Consider the following 24376-nt stretch of genomic DNA (forward strand, 5'->3'; position numbering starts at 1 on the left):
TTAGGAGGGTAACAAGTCTTCCACCTCCAAGTTCAAGAAAGGCTCAATGATCTCCCGTAGTTCCCACATTCTGCGGCGACCGAGCATTGCGGGGAGTAAGCTTTCAAAGATAAATGTAGCATCGAAAAATAGTATGTAACATGAAAGTCCAGTGAAGGTGAGGACATAAAATATGATGAAAATCCTCAGTGCACGCTTCCTACAAGGAAAGAAAACATCTGTGTTAGGAACATTCTGAAGGAAACAGCACTGGTGAAACTCCTGGCTCCTCCACCGGTAGTTCTAGAACTTCAAGAAAATAACTGAGTTTCTCTTGACTTCAGTTGACATCTGCAAAAGAAGGAGCTTGGAGTAGTTGAACACTTACTTCCATCCTAGGGCTGGCATTAGAATTCTGAAGTTCTATAGCCATAAGATAATGAAACCCTGGAAATTATGAGCCTCCTTTGAAATGCTCTTCTCACACTCTAGCAGATTATTGACATCTTTACCTCACTTGTGACTCACATGACACCGATTTGGAGGGAAATAAAGGAAAAGGCAGTTAGATTTTCCTGAGGATATAAAATGCAATGTGAAAAATGGAGTCTTGCTCTATTGCTAGTTTTGTCCTAGCACCAGACTTAATCCTCTTAAAGTTAAACTTTCTCAAATCTTTAGGGACTCCTCCTTCTAGGCTGTATCTATGATGTATTTTATTTATTTGCTTTTAAATCTGTGCACTATTATTTTCTAATTACAAATGCAGTGCATGATTAGGGTAGAAGATCTGGAAGATCCAGAAAAACACAGAGAAGGAAAGAAATGTCACAGATAATCCAGTTACCAGGAGATATAATTACCATCAATCATATATTTCAGAAGAGAAAATTTAGAGCACACTTAAAGTTAACCATGGATTTATTTTGTGATCCAACTCAGTGGAATCTGTAAACCTGAGCCAAGTTGCTTGGCATTATTGCCACTGGCTGTCTCTCAGTAGTTACACAAGTAATTGCTTGTATTTCACTTTTTTTTTTTTTGAAAGATGCAGAGTCTTTATTTTTTTTTATTTTTATTTATTTATGATAGTCACACACACACACAGAGAGAGAGAGAGAGAGAGAGGCAGAGACACAGGCAGAGGGAGAAGCAGGCTCCATGCAGGGAGCCCGACGATTCGATCCCGGGTCTCCAGGATCGCGCCCTCAGCCAAAGGCAGGCGCTAAACCGCTGTGCCACCCAGGGATCCCTTTTTCACATTTTTTTAAATTAAAGATTTATTTATTTCAGAGAGAGAGAGAGAGGGAGAAAGAATGAGCATGAGGGGCACAGGGAGAGGGAGAGACAATCTCAGGCAGATTCTGCACTGAGTATGGACTCCCGGGCAGGACTTAATATCATGATCCCAAGATCATAACATGAGCTGAAACCAAGAGTTGGTCACTTAACCTACTGTGACCCAGGCACCCCATCACATTTTATTAGAAAGCAGAGAAATGAAAAAGTTATAATCTCATCAGTCTGATATCATCAGCTCAGTTGTTTCTTTTTTCTTTTCTTCTTTCCTTTCATTTGTTCATTCTTTCTTTTTTCCTATTTTTGTGCTAATTTTTTTTTGTTTTCTTTTTCTTTTGGTTTGTTGTGTATTATTCCAGTTTTTTTTTTCCTTTAGTGAATACTCTAGGTATGGTTGGGTTCAGATTTATGTATTTATTTCTTTTCATTTATTTATCTTTCAGATTTATTTTTTGACACTGCTGAATTGTTTGATATTTATTTACAAGTCAACATAACTTAAAATATTTTTCAGCTTTTCTATTATTAAACAGATAAAAGAACATGTGTAACATTTATTTTTAAAGTACAGACATTTTTCTTTGGGAAACATCATGGGTACTAATTCAAAATAATTTCTTTCATATTGCCTGTGTGAAACCAAATATTAGTATCATTAAATATTTTATTCATTTTCAGTTTACATTCTTTAAAGAATAAAGACATTCTTTGACTTTTTAAATACTGTTTATTTATATATTTCTTTTTCAAGACTTGCCATGCATAAGACCTTCAATCTTTTCCAAAATGTTCACACTGTTTGTGAACGGTCTCTAAGGGAACTGAGGAATTGGGGACTATACCAAGAAGAGGTACTCTCTGAGCCCAAAACAACAAAACTGATACATAATGATTGATTAAGTCTGCAAAATCAACCTCCTCAAAAAGATAATGTATAAATAGGCTTCAGCAGAACCAATATGTTTCCAATTCTTACTCAAGAAATTGGTCAAAACCTTATGCAGTCTTAACTAGAATATAATGATACGATGAAATCAACTGGATTATAATCTGTATATAAACTGGATTATAATCTCCCCATTTTACACAATCAAGTGATTATCAAAAGGCATTTACTTCTTTGGTTTTTGAGATATAATTTGCATGCCATAACATTTACCCTTTAAAGTGAATAATTCAGCAGCTTTTAGTTTATTCATGGGGTTCCACAACCATTACCATTATCTAATTCCAGGAAATTGTCATCACCCCAAAAAGAATACCTGTAAAACCCAAAAAAATTACCTGTAAAGAATAGGCTGTGGATTCTATGTCAGGATTATGTGCAGTGTAGAGTGCACACATGAGAGGTAGAATTGGATTGGTAGTGGGAGAGGGGTGGCTAAAGAATCAGAAAAGTTTTCTTAGAGGAGGGTACTACTCCAGGTATATATGATGGTGTGGCATCTTCAGAAAGGCATCCAAAGAGTCAGAATTTGCTCGTATGTATTTCTTTAATGCCATTCAAGGGAGAGGCATCCTGTCCAGTGAACAAAGGTTTTCAAATCTGCTTAGCAGGTAGGTTCCTTTGGCTGCATCATAGCTTGCAGACACCATCCTTTAAGATTTATGTATACATATTTATCTAAAGCAATAATAAAGAAATATATATATATATCTGAAAATAATGTGAAAAGCACTATGACTCCAATAAATGAATGGACTTTTAAAAAACAGGAATAGATAATTTATAAAGGAAGATAAAAGAGATTTTTAGTCAGTCCTTGAAGAAATTCATCATACTGTGGTTCATACATTTGGGGCCTTTGTCCAGCTCCAAAGGCCCCTTTCTCTAACTTACCACATTGTAATGCCAGGAGCAGTATTCTGCACTGATGGGGCTGGTGCCACCTGAGGAAGCAGGGGCTCACTTCCTTCCATACCCATTTCTTTAGGACTCTGAGAGTCTAGTTTCTCTTCTTGCTTTTGGTACATCCCCAGCTTTGTGTTCAGCAGAGTCATGTCTTTGCAAAAGTTCTGAAAACGATAGTAATCAGCTATCATTTAAAAAATTATTTTACAGGTCTGCTAGTCTTACTGTAGATGATGCAGAGTGCTTTTCCTCCAGAACATCTCGGGAGCCCACATTGCCAATCTCATGTGAATCACATGAGGAGATCATTGGAGAATGATACTTACCCAGTAGAAAGAGACTTACACATTCACAAAATAAGGTAGCATCATGGTAGAAAATTAAATGAAACCCACATGCTAATCTTTAACTACTGGATTCATGTAGGAAGATAATTATCCTTATATTGAATTCATCTGTTCAATTTGTTCATCTATGCAAAACATATTGACTCATTCCAGGCACTATTCTAGGATACTGTGGTTAACAAAATAGATAAGGAATATGCATTCTATTACTTGTGCATTTTTAAACCAAATGGGTAAGGAATTACATGCATGTTTATAGGGGCTGGGGGACAAGCAATAAACGACTAAACATAAATGTACATTAGATATTATAGATTAGGATACATCCTAAAGAGAAAATAAATAAGATCATGAGATAGAGTAGCTGAGGTTTGTTGGTGGGACATTTCCAGATAGGTGGGATGATTAGGCACCTCTGAACAAGTAACAGATTGACTCACTCATTCATTGCTTCTTTCACCCATTCACATTTAACATCAATATATTGTGGGAGTTCAGATATGGAATCATTTTTCTGACTAGTGAAATTTATGGGAGGTCTGGAAGAGGAGATGGCATTTGCAGACACCATCCTTTGAATGGAGCTGAGCCTTGAAGAATACGTAACATGTTGATATGGAGGATAAGCTCCAAATGGAGGAGATGTAGAAGCAGCACAGGGCTATGGAATCTTTGGAGTACACACGATGGTGAGATGTTCTGTTGGTCCAAAGCAGAGGGCCAAGAAAGGGAGAAAAAAGTGATAAGGACAGAGAAAGAGAACAGTAGGTGGCATACTCTTAAATTCTAGAGAAAGAATTTTCCGTTTATTTACATTTTATCATCATTTGAGCTTGTGTAACTGTGAAATCTTACCTTTATTCTTGCAATGAGTTTCTCCTTTAATTCATGAACTTCATTACAAACATCTTCCTGAAAAGACACCCACAATTTGGGGTAAAATAGAAATTATATTTTTCTGGTTTATTTTTTAAAGATTTTATTTATTAGTTTGAAAGTGAGAGAGAGAGCAAAAGAGAGGGAAAGAGCGAGTAAGCATAGGAGGGAGGGAGGGGAAGAGAGAGAGGGAGAAGCAGACTCCCCGCTGATCAGGAAGCCTGATGTGGGGCTTGATTCCAAGACCTCAAGATCATGACCCAAGCCCAAGGCAGACACTTAACCGACTGAGCCACCCAGATGCCCCCCCACTTTTTTTTTGGTTTATAACATAAAACCTCACTCATTTTGACATCACTTAGTTGTAAAGTGACTTCTTTGAAACTTACCTTTACTCAGTAAAATTCTTCCACTTATATAGCAAATCTATAATATAATCATGATAAATTACAGGAGACATAATAAAAAAACTAGTATAATTATTTTTAATATTTTAGAAGTATAAATTTATACAATAGCAGCTTATGATAAATCATCTTTTTCTCTATTCATTATTCTTTTTTATTTTTAAAAATGTCTTATTTATTTATTTATTCATAGAGACACAGAGAGAGAGAAAGAGGCAGAGACACAGGCAGAGGGAGAAGCAGGCTCCACGCAGGGAATCCCACGTGGGACTCCATCCTAGGTCTCCAGGATCACTCCCTGGGCTGCAGGCAGCCCTAAATCGCTGCGCCACTGGGGCTGCCCTCTATTCATTATTCTTTCGTTGTGCCTTAAAAAACTTCCAAGACACTAGGGGCACCTGGGTGGCTCAGTTGGTTAAGTGTCTGACTCTTGATTTTGGCTCAGGTCATGAACTCAAGGTCATAAAATTAAGCCCTGCGTTGGGCTCTATGCTGGGCATGGGCAGCCTACTTAAGAGTCTCTGTCTCCCTCTTCTCCTTCCTCTGCACACCTCCGCAGCCCCCCAACATGTGCATGTTCTCTCTCATTCTCTCTCTAAAAAAAACCCCAAAACCAAAAACTTCCAAGACACTAGTTGGAGAAACAGTATGTTTCAGAGAAAAAAAGAAAATTATATTTCTTTTATATATTTTAAAATTTATAGTATATGAATATAAGTTCTCATTATGTTAGTTTGAATATTTGGACTCTATAGTTTAGCAAAAGAGCTATCAACAAAAAATGTTTGGTTCCTGTTTTCTTCCCATCTCCTGCAGGTCATCAGGTAGAGATAACAGATGGTTTTGATTAGCTTATATCAATAAGTTCAAGAGACAGGCTGAAAGCAAACCATCTAAGACATGATTGCCAATTATATATATGTCAGGAGTAAATAACTTTAAGTTTTTTCATTAATCTGTAATAGACTTGTAGGATACTTTGAAAGACAGAGCTATAGCAGGAAGAACAGTGTTCTGGGATTCAAGAAAGAAAGGTGCTAGAGGTAAATAACTTTACCATTTCTAGAAATATTTCTTAAACAAGAGCTTGAAAAAGCAAGCAAAGATACGGATTTCTGAGGCATAGTTTGTAATGGGAAAGATTTATTATAAAGCCCCAACTATCCAATGAAATGGATTTAATCCAAAAATCAAATCCTGCATTATATAAACAATGAAGAAATATGCTAAGTGAAAACAGCAAGTTGCAAAAAATATATATATATATATAATATAGTCCCAACAAAATTGTAACAACAACATGTAAATAACACGTATAGGAAAATTTAAAAGAATATAGATATACTAAATATTTATTGTGTTGATCTTTGAGGGAGTAGCATTATTTTTCATTTTTATATGAAATAGCTCTGTTTTAATTATTAAAATAAGCATGCATTGCTTTTGTTAGAAGAAAAAATACACATTTATTTTTTAATTGGGAGAGCAAGAACAAGACTGGTCTTTTCATCTAGAGATTTGGGCAAATTATGTCATGTTCTTGAGTTATGCTTTTTGCCTCTGAAAATGAAGGTATAGGCTATAAGACAGTTCCCTTCTGGTTTTAAAATTCTGAGTCTAATCATCCAATTTTGGATTCCATTCACTAAAATTCTCCAGATCTGAGATTCCCTTGAAGAACCAATATTCTTCCTTATTATAACACCATTGTGTCATTACCTGAACACATTTGTTATCCATTTCTTCTAATTCCTTTTTAACTTCCATAATCTTCTCCTTTAAAATAAAAGGGCATAAATCAAAGTTATAATTAATTGAAACAAAATGGAGTTGTTTTTTTTTTAAGATTTTATCTATTTATGCATGAGAGACACAGAGGCAGAGACACAGGCAGAGGGAGAAGCAGGCTCCATGCAGGGAACCTGGCATGGGACTCGATTCCAGGTCTCCAGGATCACGCCCTGGGCTGAGGGCAGCACTAAACCGCTGAGCGACCTGGGCTGCCTGGAGAAGATTTTTAGAAGAAAGCTCATTCATAATCAAAAAGTCTGAGACTCAATAACAACTGTTTTTTTGATACTACTCTTTTTTTCTTTTTCTTTTTTAAAGATTTATTTATTTATTCATGAGAGACACACAGAGAGAGAGAGAGAGAGAGAGAGAGAGAGAGAGAGAGGCAGAGACACAGGCAGAGGTAGAAGCAGGCTCCATGCAGGGAGGGACTCGACCCCGGGTCTCCAGGATCAGGCCCTGGGCTGAAGGCGGTGCTAAACGGCTGAGCCACCTGGGCTGCCCTGATACTGCTCTTGATGCTGATCTCCAAAATCAACATTAAGTTGAATCAACAAGATAGAATTAGCCACATCCTACATAAGTGGCCCTTGAGCTAGGCACTGTGCTGGTTGGATACATGTTACGGCCATTTACCCCCAAACAATTTCCAGAGAATGCATAGTTACACCCTTCTTTTACTAAATCCATCAATCACCAACTTCTATATTGTGTGACTTAATTATTTAGAAAGGAGATGTGACCTTATAATCACATTTTACTTGGTACCCTGGTTTATTTATATAGTAAGTATCTTTGCACAGTTTTTATCTAAGATAATTGTATCAAAGATAATGGGAGTCAGTCACAGAATGAAAGTCTAGATGTTGATATGGAGATCTCAGAAAGTTTCATGGATTTGGGGGTTAAATATCAGACAACACTCAAAGGCCACCTTAAAGTCCTTTCCTAATCTTACCTTTTAAATTTGTTTCTGCTGTGTGTGTGTTTTTAAAGTGATTTTACCTATTTTTTCCCTCCTCTCCCTTTCACGTCATTCTGAGTCACTCCAATTCTTCATGAGATATAAATAAGCCAATACATGTGGTATTACTTCAACTTTATTAACTTATTTCTCCTTTAATTTTCCCACACTTTGGTTGTTGTTTCCATATCTAACAATCTTCACTTTCCTTTCACTGGAGTAAACCTATAGCCGTTGCTATTGACTTTGCTTCTGTAATACTTATATTTGAAATTTTAAATTCATTATATTGCTGCCTTTGCTTTTATGTAGCCTTTCCCATCACTCTTTAGACTTATTGAGGATGGACCTTGTGTCCATTTTTAGAATCACGTGTATTGAGCTATGATTTATATACTGTAAACCTCACTGTTTAAAAGTGTATGGTTTTCGACATAATCATTAGCACAAGATATAGAATATTTCCATCTATACCAAATTTCCTGGGCTCCTTTGTCAGTCCTCCCTCCTTTTGTGCATACAACTCTAGCAACTACTAACCTCTTTTCTGTTCCTATAGTTTTGCCATTTTCAGAATGTTATGTAAGCTTCTGGATCTGGCTCGCTTCATTCAGCATAATGCATTTGAGACTCATTCATGTTGTTGAATGAGTAAGAAGTCCATTCCTTCTTATTGCTGAGTAGTATTCTATCATATAACATGTACCAAACTTTATCCACATACCAGTTGGTGGATATATGGGATTGTTTATAGTTTTAAGTCATGCTATTTTCCAAAGTGCATACAAAGCTGTGCATCCCCAAGACAGAGAATCTCCATATGTAGTTGTCATGCCTTCCCTTTTCATGTTATCCTAAGCCTCTGATGGTTTCTTTTTTATTTTTTTATTTATTATTTTAAAAAAGATTTTATTTATTTATTCAGAGAGAGAGAGAGAGAGAGAGAGGGAGAGAGAGAGGCAGAGACACAAGCAGAGGGAGAAGCAGGCTCCATGCAGGGAGCCCGACGTGGGACTCCATCCTGGGTCTCCAGGATCACGCCCTGGACTGAAGGCGGCGCTAAACCGCTGAGCCACCCGGGCTGCCCATGGTTTCTTTTTTAAATCTCACTTTCATTTATCTTTATGCTCTTCTATCTTTCTCCCCATTCTTATGATACCCATCCCTCACTAACCCTACCTCCTACTGAAATCCACATCCCTGTGACACTACTGACTTTTAGAGGAAATTTTGCAGGGCAGGATATTTTTTGGCTTTTTCCCTCTTCTCTTTTCTCATAATTTGCACTTTCCAAAGCCCAAGGATAGTGAAAAAAACTCTTGACTTTTCAACTAGCTCAAAATGAGGTTGCTGCTTCAAAATTTTGTACTAAAGCATGGTTAAAAGTATTTCCCCCCCATGTTAAATCTGTGCTGATCTGTAGCTGGCTTTTAATATCTGAAGGGTCCAAATAAACATTACCTTCCTACAATAAAAGAGACATTTCTTCTTTATTTCCTCCAAAAGTCACTTAAGCTTTCTGGCTTGAACTAAAGCAGAGGAGGTAGCAAGATACAGGATTTTCCTTTCTTAGAGATTTTTTTTTTCAAAGGCATGAAGTTTAAAAATACTATCAGCCAGAGCTCTAAAGTCAAATTCTTATCCAAAGTTGGTCACTACCTTTCTAACATCTTGAGACTCTTTAAAAAAGGGAAAGTAAACCTTTCGCAGAAAAGAGTGTCTCAGAAGCGCAAGGCAAGAAAACAACAGAAAAACTGGAGCTCATGAAAATCAACATAAGAACTCTTCAAGAAGGCATCAAAGGTGAAGACAAATATATCTCTTACATTTTAAGGATGTTATTCACAAATATTTAATTCTGGATGTCTTCTCTGAATTGTTAGGTGCCTAATACAAATATTAGGAAGAGAAGTCTTTTCTTAAGATACCCATCATTGTCTTAAGATGACATAAAGATATAAGCCTATTGAACTGAGTTTGTAGGTAGAATTAAAAAGTCTAGCCTCTTTGTGTCATCAGGGAATAGAAGGAGTGGATCCCACATGAAAGGTGCTCAGAACTGACCACCAGGGAGCACCACCAGAGAGCACCTCTCCTTGTGACAAAAGATAGGTTTTAATTCTTATTATGACCTGGTAAATGATAATAGAAGGGGTGGGAATTGTGGCAAACTCTTCACAACCTCCCAGATTGTCTTTTCCAAGCCTCCAGCTTACCTCAATGTTTGCCCCTTGATCAGGGTCAAGGTCCTGGTGTGACTCCAGCTTTTCAATTTGGCCCTCCAAGGACATCACCTCATTTAGTAAGCTGCAAACAGACCAAGAGATTGATTAAGTCCTATAGATTAAGAAAAATCACCCAATAGGTTTTTTTTTTTCATCTTTCAAGAATGAAATCCTATTCTTACATAGAGGACTCTTGAGTAGTGGGGTGTTGGAATGGGATGTCACAAAAGCAATGCAAGAAAAACACTAATCTATATAATAGTAAAGAAATGTAAGGCCTAATTGGATATAGAAGCAGAAAATTTAAAAGATTAAGATGGAAGCTTAGCTAAATTTCTAGGAAAAAACCCTACAGAAAATATTTGGAACTTAGAACTAGATAAAGATTTCTTAGACTTGACACCAATAATACTACCTATATGAGGGAACATTGATAAACTGGGCCTCATAGAAACTTTAAAGCTTTAGTATGGCCAAAAACTCTGTTAAATGGATTTGCTTGTCAATATCTGGTAAAGGTCTTATGTCTAGAATATATGAAAGCTTTTCAAGCCTCAACATTAAAAAAATAAACTATCCAATTGAGAAATAGGTAAAATACATGCACAGACATTTCACTAAGGAGAAACAGAGATGGCAAATATGTGAAATGATGCTCAGCACCATTAGCTATTAGAGAAATTCAAATTAAGACTGCAAAGATATATTGCTACAAATTTATCGGAATGGCTAAGATGCAAAATAGTGATAATGTCAACTGCTAATGAGGATGTGGAAAAATTGGGTCACTCAGACATTGGTGGTGGGAATGTAAAAATGGACAGCCACTCCAGAAAATAGCTTGGTGCTTCCTGTCAAAACTAAAAACAGACTTACCACGTGAACCAGCCATTTCATTCTTGGGCAATTATCCCAGAGAAATGAAGATTTATTTTCACACAGGAAGTTGTACATGAATGTCCAAAGTGGCTTTATTCATAATAGCTGGAAACTAGGAATAACACTCTTATCCTTTGATGGGTGAATGGTTAACCAAACTCTCTCTGTATATATATCCATACCATGGAATACTACTCAGCAACAAAAAGATAGGAACTATTGATAGACAAGCAACAGCTCGGATGAACCTCAGGAAAATTGTGCTGAATGAAAAAATAAATCTCAATGGGATACATAATGCATCACTTGATAACATTTATGGAATAACTTGGTTATAGACATGTGGAAATGATTTGTCATTGCTGGTGATTGGGGGGGGCCAGAGGGAATAGGTGTGGCTAAAAAGGGGTAAAACAGAGGAGTCTTGTGCAAGGGTAGATTGAGCATCTTGATGTGGTGGTGGTTTTCTAAGACTACTCATATAATAAATTGCACAGGACTGTATGCATATTTACATACAAAACTGAGAATACATATAACTGGAAAATCTGAATAAGCTCTGTTTAAAATACCAAGGTCAATTTCTTGGTTTTGATGGTATGCTAGAGTTGGACAAAATGTTACCATTTGGAAAGGCTGAGGGAAGATGAAATGGGCAAATTCCTTGAAAGATATATACCCAAGAGTTCAGTAGCCTGAATGGCCCTATATATCATTAAAGAAATTCAATTTGTAGTTGAAAATTTTACTGTAATGAAATACTCAGGCAATATGGCTTCACTGGTGAATTAAATCAAACATTTAAAGAAGAAATTATGCCAGTTCTACACAATTTTATCCAGAAAATAGAACAAATGGGAAAATATCCCAATTTTTTCTATCAGGCAAGTTTTCTGGTACTAATACATTACAAGAAAGAAAAAGGCCAATATCTCTCATTAACATATCCAAAAATTCCACTTTAGTAAACAGAATCCAACAATATATAAAAAGACCAAGCTGAGTTTATTCTGGGAATTCAAGGCTGGTTCAACATTCAAAAATCAGTCATTATAATCTCCCATATTAGGAGACTATAAACAAACAAACTACATGATCATTCATAGATGCAGCAAAAGCTATTGAAAAAATTTAGTATCATTCCTGATTTAAAAAATATCTCAGGAAACTAATAATAGAAAACACTTTCTCAATCTCAAAAAACAAACAACCAACCCCCCAAACCAGCAAAACACTTCACATCACACTTAATGCTTTTTCTATAGGATTGAGAACAAGGTAAGTATGTCCAGTGTCTGCTGTCATTCCTCCAATTCAACATCATACTAAAAGTTCTAGTTAATATGATAAGGTAGTAAAAAAGAAGTAAAAGATAGATTGAAAAGGAAGATATAAACCTCCCTCTATTTGCAGATGACATGATTATCTATGTGGAAAATCCCAAATAACTTACAAAACTACTGGAACTAATAAATGAAGTTAGCAAGGTCACAAGACCAATATACATAAACCAACTGCATTTCTATAGCCTAGCAATTAATAATTAGAGATTAGAAAAATTTTAAGTATGATGGCACCAAAAGCATTAAAAACTTAGGCATAAATCTAACAAAATGTGATACATCTGTACCCTGAACATAAACAACACAAATAGAAGGAATCCCTTTGACTCGAAGCCTGTTCTTTTTATGCCAGTGACTACATACATAACAGTTACTCTTATCTTTTCTGTTTCATCTTAAAATTTCTTACTTAAATTCAAATATGCATTAACATGCATTCTTTTAAATACTTTTTTCATGTCATGCTGGTTGGATCCCTTTGGACAATACTGGGTAAAGCTCAAGAGTTATTGGGGACTTGAAGTCCTTCCTTTGATGATTATTAACATAGCTACAAAAAAAGATCCTATAAGTGAAGTCCTTTCCTTGAGAAAAGAGAGAGCCAAAATGCAGATAACTTTGATATACACTTTGAGATTTTGTGACATTGACTTCTAAATCCAAAACTTGGTACTTCTTATTCTGAACACTTTTCCTGAAAGATTTTACCACCTTAAACCAAGAGTTTCTGAGGCTACGAAAATTTTCAGAATTTTTTGACCAAACCCAGCACCCTAAATTACCTCTTCACTGTGTTCTCTGTTAGGTTTATTTTTTGTACAATATTATTAATTTTCTCTATCCAGTCTGTGTGATCAGCTCTAAGTTCTTTCACTTGTAGTCCCATCCGTGTATTCCAGTGGTTTAGCTGGAAGAACATGTTCTCCTGACTCCTGCAGAAATATTATTATGATCAGCTTTAAGGTAGGAAATGGGAAACATCTTCAAATGGCCCCAAACCTTCTTCCTTTGAATGACAGGTTGGTATGCTGATTCATTTCCTGCCACTAAAATGTGCCAGGTAGTCAGTTAGGCCTCAAAAAAAAAAAGTTTTGAGCATTTATTTAATATCCATTAAAAAAATAATATACATTTTAGCAGATCTTCATAAGGCTGGAGATAATAAAATGTATCTTACATTTAATTTTAAAAATGATGTATTTTTAATTTCCCTGCATGGAGTGAATGTTGAGAATTACACTATCTTAATGAATGTTGGGACAGTGATTCCATCTTTTTAGGAGTAGAGAGGTATGAAATATGGAAAGAATCTACAAGGACTTAATAATACATTTTTATTGATAATTTTTTTCATATCTAGAAAATTATCTGTGAATGACGATATATGCATTAATTTCAGGCTCCAAAGAAGTGCTGGGAAAAAGAAACCCATGGCTCTGCCTACATCTCTAGAAATATCCTTACTCCACAGTTTTAAAAAGATTTTATTTATTCATGAAAGACAGAGAGAGGCAAAGACATAGGCAGAGGGAGAAGCAGGATTCCTGCGGGGAGCCCCATGTAGGACTTGATCCAAGGACCCTGGGATCACAATCTGAGCTGAAGGCAGATGCTCAACACCACTGAGCCATCCAGGTGTCTCATTACTCTATATTCTTACTGGAATGTGTATGTAGTTACTTGTGCACGTGAGTGCTTAAAGGTTTAAGACATACATGGATTTTAAATCTTCCAGGCTTTCCTTAAGTTCTCTGCTAAATTTCATTTTCTCCATAAAATACTGTTTTTTTTTTAATTGAAGTTTGAGGGGATCCCTGGGTGGCTCAGCAGTTTAGTGCCTGCCTTCAGCCCAGGGCGAGATTCTGGAGTCCCAGGATCAAGTCCCACATCGGACTCCCTGCATGGAGCCTGCTTCTCCCTCTGCCTGTGTCTCCGTCTCTGTCTCTCTCTCTCTGTGTCTCTCATGAATAAATAAAATCTTAAAAAAAATAAATTGAAGTTTGATTTACAGTGTTAAATTAGTTTCAACTGTACAATGTAATGATTCAACAGTTCTATACATTACTCAGTGATCATTGCAATAAGTGTACCCTATATCCATTTTATCTATTTTACTTATCCCTCTATACTCACCTCTCTTCTGGCGACTATGTTTGTTCTCTGTACTCTTAAGAGACTGTTTTTTGTTTGTTCATTTGTTTTGTTTCTTAAATTTTACATATAAGTGTAATCCTATGGTATTTTTCTTTCTCTGACTGACTTATTTCATGTAGTATTATATGTACAAAATATTAAGTAATTCATTTTGCATATGTCAAGGCTTACAGTTCAGGGATGTTCCCCTCTGAAAACTGCAAAGATGTGGATACGTGAGGATCCTCATGTTGAACCTGATTTGTTTCTTGCTCATTCTGTTCATTCTGTTCATCATCCTGACGATGCTCAGCCTCCAGCTCCAATGTATTCTAAGGAAGATTATCAAAGAAGTAAAGCAGAAAATAAAGGGTTATCACAAGAGGAGATGGTCTCTTTAGCCTACTCATCCCCCTTTCTCTGGAGGGCAAACATAGAACCCTCTCTGAGGTAGGAGCCTTCTAATGCATTTATAAAATAAGTAGACATGCCCTCCTGCTCCATTGACAGAGGAAGCCTGGGGCAGAGACACGTAGAACATTAGTGTTCTCTTGCAGAGATCTTTTCAGTGCTGGTGAGTAACAGAATTCCACTTGACCATGGAAACTAGTACTCCACTCAAGATGACTGGTTTCCAAAAAAGTCAATGTCAAGGAAAAGTAAACGGGGATGGAACTATTTTATATTGAGTCTAAAGAGATATAACAACTAAATGCATTGCATGGACCTTGTTTGGATCTGATTTTAAAAGCATGGGCAAAAAAAAAAATAAATAAATAAATAAAAAATAAAAGCATGGGCATTTGCCAAGTTTTGGCACCAAAAAAACAAAACAAAAACCTTAAAAAAATAAAAGTATGGGCATCTGAGGAAGAATTGAAAAAATTAGAATGTTCAGAGAATTGAGGATATTAGATTATATCATAGAATTATTGCTAATTTTCCTGATGTGATGTTGGAATCTTGGTTATGTAGAAGAAAGTCTTTATTTTTAGAAATGCTGTCTGAAAATAAACAGGAATAAAGTCTCATGCTTTCTTTGACCTACTTTTAAATGGTTCAAAAAATTCCATCTATCTACACATGTAAAGAGAAAGCAAATGTGACAAACAGTAACAATTTTAAAATCTAAGTGTGAGAATATATTGATCTTCATATAATTCATTTAAATTTTCTTTTTATTTAAATTTTTTTCATAATAAGGAGTCATAAGAGGGGAAAAGCCTACTTTATCAGTTTGACCCATGAAATTTCTTTTTCTTTCTTTCTTTCTTTCTTTCTTTCTTTCTTCCTTCCTTCCTTCCTTCCTTTCTTTCTTTCTTTCTTTCTTTCTTTCTTTCTTTCTTTCTTCTTTCTTTCTTTCTTTTTCTTCTTTGCCTTGTTCTAGAAAAACATTCAAGGCATTTTCTGATATTTCACTTCTATGCATGCACACAGCTGACAATAGTTTATCTTTGAACATTTCTTTAGTAACTACATTGTGAAACATTTAGCTGTCCTTTGAAGAAGTTTGGTCTGAAATTTATGTGTTTCAGCAGAACTATTTTTAAACTGGAAGGAGAAAAAGTTGGAGTGCAGATCAGTCTGTTATTGAAATGCCTGGATAAATTACTGACCATGTCAACAGTAATAACTAACATTCACACAACTCTTGGCAAACTTCTTTCATGTGCCTTCTTTCCTGTAATTCCCATGATAGACCTGAAGTGGATAAAGTCAGGTGTTGAAATACCTGAGGTCATTCATATTAATAATTAGCCCAAGGTTCTACGGTGTAGTGGGTTGAATGGTCCCTCCAAAAAAGATATGGCCATGTCTGAATGCTAAGACCCTGAGAATGTGACTTATTTGGAAAAGAGTCTTTGTGGATGTAAAGAGTTAAGGGTCTTAAGATGAGGCTATCTTGAATTACCTGGGTCCTAAATCCATGAGAAGTGTCCTAATGAGAGGCAGAAAATACCTCCACGGAAGGGGAGATCATGTGAAGACAGAGGCAGCCACGTGCCAAGAAATACCTGGAGCCACTAAAAGCTGGATGAGACAAGGAAGGATGCTTTCATTGAATTTTCAGAGGGAGCATGGTCCCACTGACCCCTTGATTTCAGACCTCTGCCTCTAGGATTATGAGAGAATACATATTGGGTTGTTTTAAGCCACCAGGTTTGTGGCAATTTGTTACAGCAACCTTGGGAAACCAGTACATTTGGCCAGGAAGTGTGTAGACTAGAGCTTGAAGTAGGTTTTCTGATTCTAGGACTGTGACTGTTTTCATCTTATCTAGTCCTTGGATCCACATTAAGAACTAGTCTCTTCCACAATCCAGTGGCACCTCACTAGTGAGGTAAGGATTATTATCATACTTACAGATGAAGAAATGATGGCTAAATTTTCAAGTACTAGGTAACTCCATTATATCTTAGCTACTTCTTTGTGAATAATAAGCATTCACAATGTCAATTTTGTCCCACCTAATCTTTTGCCAAGGTATTCAAAGGCATCAGGAATATTGCGATATAAAGGAAAAACACCTCATCAGGTATGGAGGACCTGAGTTCTAAGCCTTGTTCTACTCCTGTGTATATTGAGCCACCTAACCACTCTAAAGCTCAATTTCCTGTTTGTAAGAAGGAAATGGGACCAGATCATCTCCAGAGTTCTATGTCCAAAAAACCTACAATGACATTTCTCATTTTCATCAATCAATTTACTATAATGATTAGTACACCACAAAAGAGTCAAAAGTCAGGAAATAGAAATAAAATATTTTTTAAAAGCTGCAGGATTGAACAAATACAGAGGGGTGTGTGTGTTTGTGTGTGTGTGCGTGTGTGTGTATTTTAATAACAAACTAAAAGTGTTCCTGCATGAAATACAAAGCCTGAGGGTATTACTTTCCATTTTTGTGTAGCTCTTTGAAAAGTTCATATGTCTCTGTCTTGAGTGTTCCATAGGCACCTTAAACTCAGCAAGCAAAGAACTGAACTCATCATATTTCCCCTCCACCTTGTCTAGGTTCTCATCTTTACATATGTTTCCCCTATTCATCCAGATGCTTCTGCAGGAACCCTGAAAGGAGTCCTTACGTTTTCATGAGAGAGATTCTCTTCCCACTTTATCACTCATGTCACATCTACTTGATGTCCAAGCCCAATAACACGTATCTTTTAAACCTGTATCCTTTTCTCTCCATCTTCATGGCTGCCAGTCTGTGTCTTGCTCTGTGGTCCTCATCACTTCTGCCTCCTATTGGCATCCTGGCTCCCAGCCTGCATCCTGTTCGATCTCCATCTCCTTAGTGATCTTGCTGCTCAGTTGTTCATCACCCCTTTTCTTTCACCCTTCCTCCTCAGAACACAAGTTCCCTTTGGTCCTTTTGTCTTTGTAGGTACTGTCCCTTTCTGAAATGCTTTTCTTCCATCCAGTTTATTCTTCAAAATTCGGTTTTCCTATTCCTGGTTGTCTGCCTGTATAGCATCAGCCATGTACTTTGTAGCACACCTGCTACATCTAGCATGGATTTATCATGAATAGCCATTTTCTTGTCTGATTTCCTACTAGTGTGTGAGCTCACTGAGGGGAAAGGATTTTAAATAAATAAAGAGATATCCTCCACACTTTGTAGTGCCTAGAACATGGTGGATGCTCAAAATGGGGTTTAGAATAAATAGATTTCCTATGCTCACTGCAGCACTATTTACAATAGCTAAGACATGGAAGCAACTTAAGCATACATCAATAGATGAATGGATAAAGAAGATGTGGTATATATACACAACGGAATATTTTTCAACCATAACAAAGACTGAGATCTTGCCAATTGTGACAAAATGGATGGATCGAGAGGGTATTAGGCTAGGTGAGATCAGTCACACAGAGAAGACAAATACCATATGATATCACTTATATGTGGAATATAAAAAACAAAGCAAATGAGTAAACAAAACAAAATAGAAACAGATTTATAAATACAGAGAAAAAACTAGTGGTTGTCAAAGAGAGGAGTGAAGTAGGGGAGGGGGATTGGGAGGTACAAACTTCCAGTTATGAAAGCAAAATAAATAAAAAGTCTACATAAGTAAGCAAATACCTAATACATAAGTAAGCAAATGCTTGGGAGAGATGCAGACAAAAGCAGGAAATAGGAAAGTGTGTTCACTCATCTGGCATCCAAAATCAACACTATACATAGTAGTGCCAGAAATTGGAAAACATGAAACCAGAGCAAAATATTCATTTCTAAATATTTGGGGGGCTTTGATGGTTAGATATGGCAATTTTGACAGCCTGGCTAAAGTCTATTTTGTTAATTAAGCCAACTGATTTAAAAAATTTCTGTTAACTCTTGTCTTTTTTTGAACCTTTAAATCTTATGGTTTCATTAAAAAAAAGCAAATGTAAGATTATGCAAATTAAAGACCTTTGGTTTACTTTCAGAGAACAAGAAATCTGTTTCTTTCCCAAGAAGGCGTATACTTGTACTTTTATTGGCAAAGAGCCTAGTTTATTAGTCCCCATGTTAATTAAGTAGCTGTATGTGATTTATTTTTATATGATTGTAGAATTTGCCATATAAATAAATTGATATAAAGAAATATAGCCAAAATCCTTTTGGTAAACCTTATACCCTGTCTTGAAGTTTGTAAGAAATAGTCTTTTTGCCTTATACCCTGAGAATGTGGACTATTTGGTAAACTCTTAGAGTGAATAATTTTGTTCTCTAATTAGACTTATTCTGATCTGAACTGAGTCAACAAGTGATGTTCCCTGCCTGGCAGGATTCAGCAGGTCACATTATGCTGTGCGTGCAGGGAAGGTGTCCTGGCAAAGTGGGTCTAATGGTAGCAGCGTTTGCCTGGAGTCCAGGGACAAGCCTCCCCCCAATCCCAATCAGATGATACTATTTATAGAGCAATACCTTCAATTCCTGTGTTCCCTAAGATCATAGCACCTCATACCTCAATTGCCCTATTTCCTTTTCTCACCTTCAGCCTTCCTAAAACCCCCATCCCAAGTCTCCCCTTCTAAATCAATTCCTATTATTCTTTTTTTCCATAAAAGCTGTCTATCTGTCTGTCTCTCCTTTTGCTTTTTGTCTGTATCACTATATCTATTCTCCACATCTCTAACTCCATCCTCTCATGCCTTCTACCCCTTTCTATTTCTTTTTTTGTTTACTTCCTGAAGAGTCCTTGAAGGTAAGGTCCAGCTTAGAATATTCTTTCATGGCCTTTCTTTCTATGGATTTACAGAATTAGCCATTCCTGAATCCAAAATATATACTCAAAGGAGAAGTAGAGAAAGAGATCAATCCTGAGCTTCCTTTGGGGCTGCATCAGCTTGGAGATGGACATTCCCACTCTAACCTTCCTTTGTGTTCTTCTGACTGGTTGAAACCAAGGGTCAGTGGCCTGGGGAATCTATGGAGAGATTTGCTTATCACTAACAACTGAGTCTGTCTTAGCATGCCTCTGCTTTGATCTAAATGGTGGCGAAAACAAAAACCCTTTCCAGGACAATCTCAGGCGTTTGTTGAAATTTCCTCCATTCTATGTCAGCCAGACGAGTGAATTTCAAAGATGGAGAGATGTTCAGACTAAATGGAGTAACTAAATCACTCTCATGCTTCCTGTTGGAAGACAATCTGTGAGCAGGGGGCGACTTGACATATGGCAATTTGCTCTAAGGTGAAAAATGTCACAGTTTTTTCACAAATCCCAAGGACCCAAGTAACATAATGCACAAGTTTTTGCGTGGGAAGGTCAGCAAGTCCCTCATGAGATAACAGCAGACCTCAGATGAGATACTACCTCCCTCCTGGTTTCAAGCCCTGAACACCCTGCACCTATTATAAGGAAGTCCTTAGATATTTCCTTACAATGTCCAGATATGAGATGTGAGTTTCTCCTCTTCACCCACTGCAACAAGTCTCCCTCTTACCCATTTTGTAGTCTCTGTCTCACGAAGGAAGTCAGTTTGAGGCTTTTTGGAGAAAATGCTGTCCCCATCATCTGATCTATCCAAGATGTGGTCCATTTTGGTAAATTCCCTTAGTAAACTGCAAACCACACAATCAAAACGGGTGCTGTTATCAGGTCTTAGGTATACAGTTTAGATCTGCCCTAAACATTTCTAGAGGGAGGACATTGGAATATTTTCCAGCTCCCAGGAGCCTCTGTACTGATTTGACTCTGTGTGAATAGTACACTGCACAAAACAGGAATAGAGAGGCTGGGTAAGGATTTGCTGACTGAATCAATAAGTGATTTAGCAGTGAGATTTCAAATTCCAAAGCCATTGCAGCTGTGTAGCTGTCTGTGCACAAATGCGTATGTAAAATAAACAGTAATAAATAAATACCCTTTTTAAAAAGTAGAGTAAAAAAGTGTCATGTGGTTCAAAGACTATGCAGAATGGAGTAAGTTTGCGATATTATCCTGATCTCAAGCCCCTGGATATCCTCCCCACGTTCACTAGTTTCTTCTTTCTTCTTCCACAGAGATTCTATGCCCAACTCAGTAGCCATGTTAATGTAAATATATGTCTTTTAAATATACATGAGAGGATATTATGCACACTGAGGTTTTTAAAAACCTCTTGGAGTCCATTTCATATTAGCACATATAGAGCTGCTTAATTTTATTTTATTTTATTTTACTTTTCAAAGATTTATTTATTTATTTTAGAGAGAGAGAGAGATACCACAAGCAAGGGGAGGGAGAGGGAGAGAGATCCTCCAGCAGACTCCTCATTGAGCATGGAGCTGGGATGTGGGGCTAGATCTCACAGTCCTGGGATCGCGACCTGAGCTGGAATCAAGAGTCGGACGCTTAACTAACTGAGCCACCCAGGTGCCCCTGCCTCATTTTAAAAATGGTTATATGGTATTCTCTTGTGGGCCCATACACTAATTTGCAAATGAGTTCTTTATTAATGCATATATGGATGATTTCTAGTTAATTGCTACTACAAACAATGCTGTAATGAATATCCTTACACATCTAGGTGTCAACGTACATGTGTACAAGTATATCTATTAAATAACCCTAAAAATAGAATTACTGAGTCGATATATATATTTTAAATTTCGGTAGATGTTACCAAGTTATGCCATAAAGAGCTTAAATCCATTTTATACTTCTAGCAAAAATGATGAGCGTGCCTGTTTTCCAGTCCTTCCCTACAATCATGTATTACTAAAGTTTTTGATCTCTGCCAATCCCATATGCTTCAACTGGTATCTCATTTTAGTTTTAAACGTTTTTATTCATGAGGCTAAGCATCTTTGCCTATGTGTATAAAACTCATTGATGTTTCCTTTTTCTGTGGTAAGTGTGTCAATAACCTTTGCCCATTTCTTATTGGACTTATTGGACTACTGTTATTTTCTGGAGTGCATATGTGTGTGTATATGCACATACACACCATGCTCATAAGCTCACACACTCACATATACTTCTGAGTGAATCATAATGAATTTGTGTTGGAGGTCTATGGCAGTAATTTCTAGTATCTGGGTTTTGAACCTTGAGGTGGGGGACACTTTCACATATCTTGCATAGAAAGAGGTTTTGGAATTTCTAAACATTTCTATGGATTGCTTGATTAACTGAACACTGCTCAAAGTTTCCAAATGTATATATGACTGTTATTAATAAATTATAAATGCATTTAAAAACATCTTTGATGTTGTAATAGCTTTTTTGAGGAGGATCCTGGAAAGTCTTTTACTTAATACATTTCTTCCTATTTAAAAAGGTTGTTGGGCAGCCCCAGTGGCTCAGTGGTTTAGTGCCGCCTTTGGCCCAAGGTGTGATCCTGGAGACCCAGGATTGAGTCCCCCACTGGGCTCCTTGCATGGAGCCTGCTTCTCTCTCTGCCTGTGTCTCCGTCTCTCTCTCTCTCTCTGTGTCTCTCATGAATAAATAAATAAAATATCTTAAAAAATAATAAAATAAAGTAAAAAAGGTTGTTAACCATTGGTTTATATTAGAATGTATTTTTATCATGTATTAACAAATGCATGTGTATATACATATATATATACATGAACATTTTGTGCTTTGTTTACTCTAGAAAGTATTGTAAATGGTTTGTATATTTTTCAGGCGAAGGTAATAAAGGCACAAAACAATCAAAGTATTTTTGCAAATTGAAATTAGAGCCTTGACCATTTCTATTTAATTGATATCCACCTGGTTCACGACTATAGGCCCCTTTAGTGTCTCAATAAGTATTCATGAGGTCAAAATTAGAAAGATTGTAGAGAAGACTGTCAACCCCATCCCTGAACTTGGCAATCTCATTATTTCCATCCTACTGTCCTGAGGAAGTCTCTGGACAGGACCACAGAAACTGCGCCTGAGAGGCCAGGCTTCACTTACTTCTGCATTGCACCTTCAGCCATGTCCATATTTTGGAGAAAGCCATTGTTTTTCTCAGTCAACTGTTCTTTCCCAGCTGTCTTCATCTGCAGAGATGTCTCATCACTTAGCTTTGGAAGAGCCATTTCTTCAGCACTGCAGGGACAATGATGGTGACAAGAGGGTTTTCACAGCGGGATTGGCAACTACATTCCCCACCCTGAAACACTGGTGTATATTTCAGGGATCTTGGCCTTAACCCTTCTCTGTCCCAAACTGGACATCAGTTGTAAGGGACCCAAAGTAAGCTCTAAGGTTTCTCTGTTCAAATATATATACAGGAAAGTCTTTGTGTGTGGCTGTTCCTTAGGACTTCTCTGGTTAACATGAGGGTTGTTGGAGGATGCAAATGTGTATTTTGAGTCCTTGAATGGACTATTAGAGAGCAATATAAAAGAGCCAGGCAAGGAAGATGGAAAACTTCATTTTTATAATCTCCTTCTAATTGTATGTATATATGTACACTGTAAAAAATAGAAAAAGAGGAAGAAAGAAATAAAAATCATTGGTACCCTACAGATAACCAGAGATACCCTGGAGGTATTTAGACAAAACCACTGTTAATACTGTTGTATTTATTCCCAATTCTTTTATTTTTAAGATTTTATTTATTGATTCATGAGAGACATAGAGAGAGGCTGAGACACAGACAGAGGGAGAAGCAGGCTCCCTGCAGGGAGCCTGATGTGGGGTCTAATCACTGGACCCAGGATCCAGGATCATGCTCTGAACTGGAAAGGCAGATGCTCAACCAGTGAGCCACCCAGGCATCCCTATTTACTTCCATTTCTGAACTTGAGATTCATCTTATTATTATTTTCCTATTGTTGACAATTAGGTTATTTCTAATATTTTACTAATATAAATAATATATTAATGAATATCTTTGCTTAGTAATTTTCAGTGAGTCTATATTATTTTATTTACTTAGGATACTTCTTTAGAAGTAAAACTACTGAGTCAAATGTATATGTTTTTGGGCTTTTTTTAGAGATTGAGAGAGAGAGCAGGGTAGGGGAGAGGGAGAAGGAGAGAGAGAATCCCAAGCAGAGTCTACACTCAGAGCAGATCCCCACTCAGGGCTTGATCTCAGGACCCTGAGATCATGACTTGAACCGAAACCAAGAGTCAGTCACTTAGCTGCCTTCAGCTCAGGCCCGCCAAAGCACATATGCTTTTTCAATTTTGATTTTATTTATTTATTTATTTATTTATTTATTTATTTATTTATTTTGAGCAGGGAGAGGGGAAGAGAGAGAGAGGGAGAGAGAGAATCCCCAGCAGACTCCTCACTGACATGGAGCTCAATCCCATGACCCTGAGATCATGACCTGAGCTGAAGTCAAGCGTCGGATGCCCAACTGACTGAGCCACCCAGGTGTCCCTGTATATATATTTTTAAGGACTTAGAAAAATATCCCCAGATTACTTTCCTAAAGATTCAACCACTATACACCACCAGAAGCTTTATATGAGAAGGGGAACTTTCATTCCTGCCAGACAGGCAAGTGTTAGTGGGTGGCGGTGGAGTGAATTGTTAGAATGCTGAAGTGGTGAGAAACATAAAGGTGAAAGGAAATAGAAAGGGAGTAGAGGGGTGTGAGACAGGTTCTAGAAAGCTCATATGAAAAGCTGTAAGAAAGGATCCATATGATATATAACTCCTAGTTATTGGCAGGAATCACAAGGATTTTACCCACCACCAAGCAGGAAAAAACCTCCTCTAGAGGGTGGCCTGGCCTCCAGGAGCCTGAGAGAATCACTGAGGGCCTGAGGGGACTGGAGACAGAGGGGATTTCCCTAGAAGGATGAATTATGGCTGAAATGAGGAATGGGAGGAAGAGAGAGGCTTTGGGAACCT

At 37.1% G+C, this 24376-nt stretch overlaps 1 protein-coding gene across 1 annotated transcript; it reads right to left on the reverse strand.

Moving 5' to 3' along the window:
• On the reverse strand, positions 1 to 22601 carry SMCO2 (single-pass membrane protein with coiled-coil domains 2). The gene is made up of 9 exons (XM_025995529.1): positions 22477 to 22601; positions 20056 to 20150; positions 17099 to 17103; positions 14288 to 14427; positions 12745 to 12894; positions 9728 to 9822; positions 4333 to 4385; positions 3119 to 3294; positions 1 to 199 (listed from the first exon to the last, which is right to left on the reverse strand). The coding sequence occupies exons 1-9, from the start codon at positions 22599 to 22601 to the stop codon at positions 1 to 3; spliced, it is 1038 nt and encodes a 345-aa protein (XP_025851314.1).
• Positions 22602 to 24376: the final 1775 nt, after the last annotated feature.

This window comes from Vulpes vulpes, chromosome 8 (genome assembly GCF_048418805.1).
Source record: "Vulpes vulpes isolate BD-2025 chromosome 8, VulVul3, whole genome shotgun sequence".
NCBI classification, from domain to species: Eukaryota; Metazoa; Chordata; class Mammalia; order Carnivora; family Canidae; genus Vulpes; species Vulpes vulpes.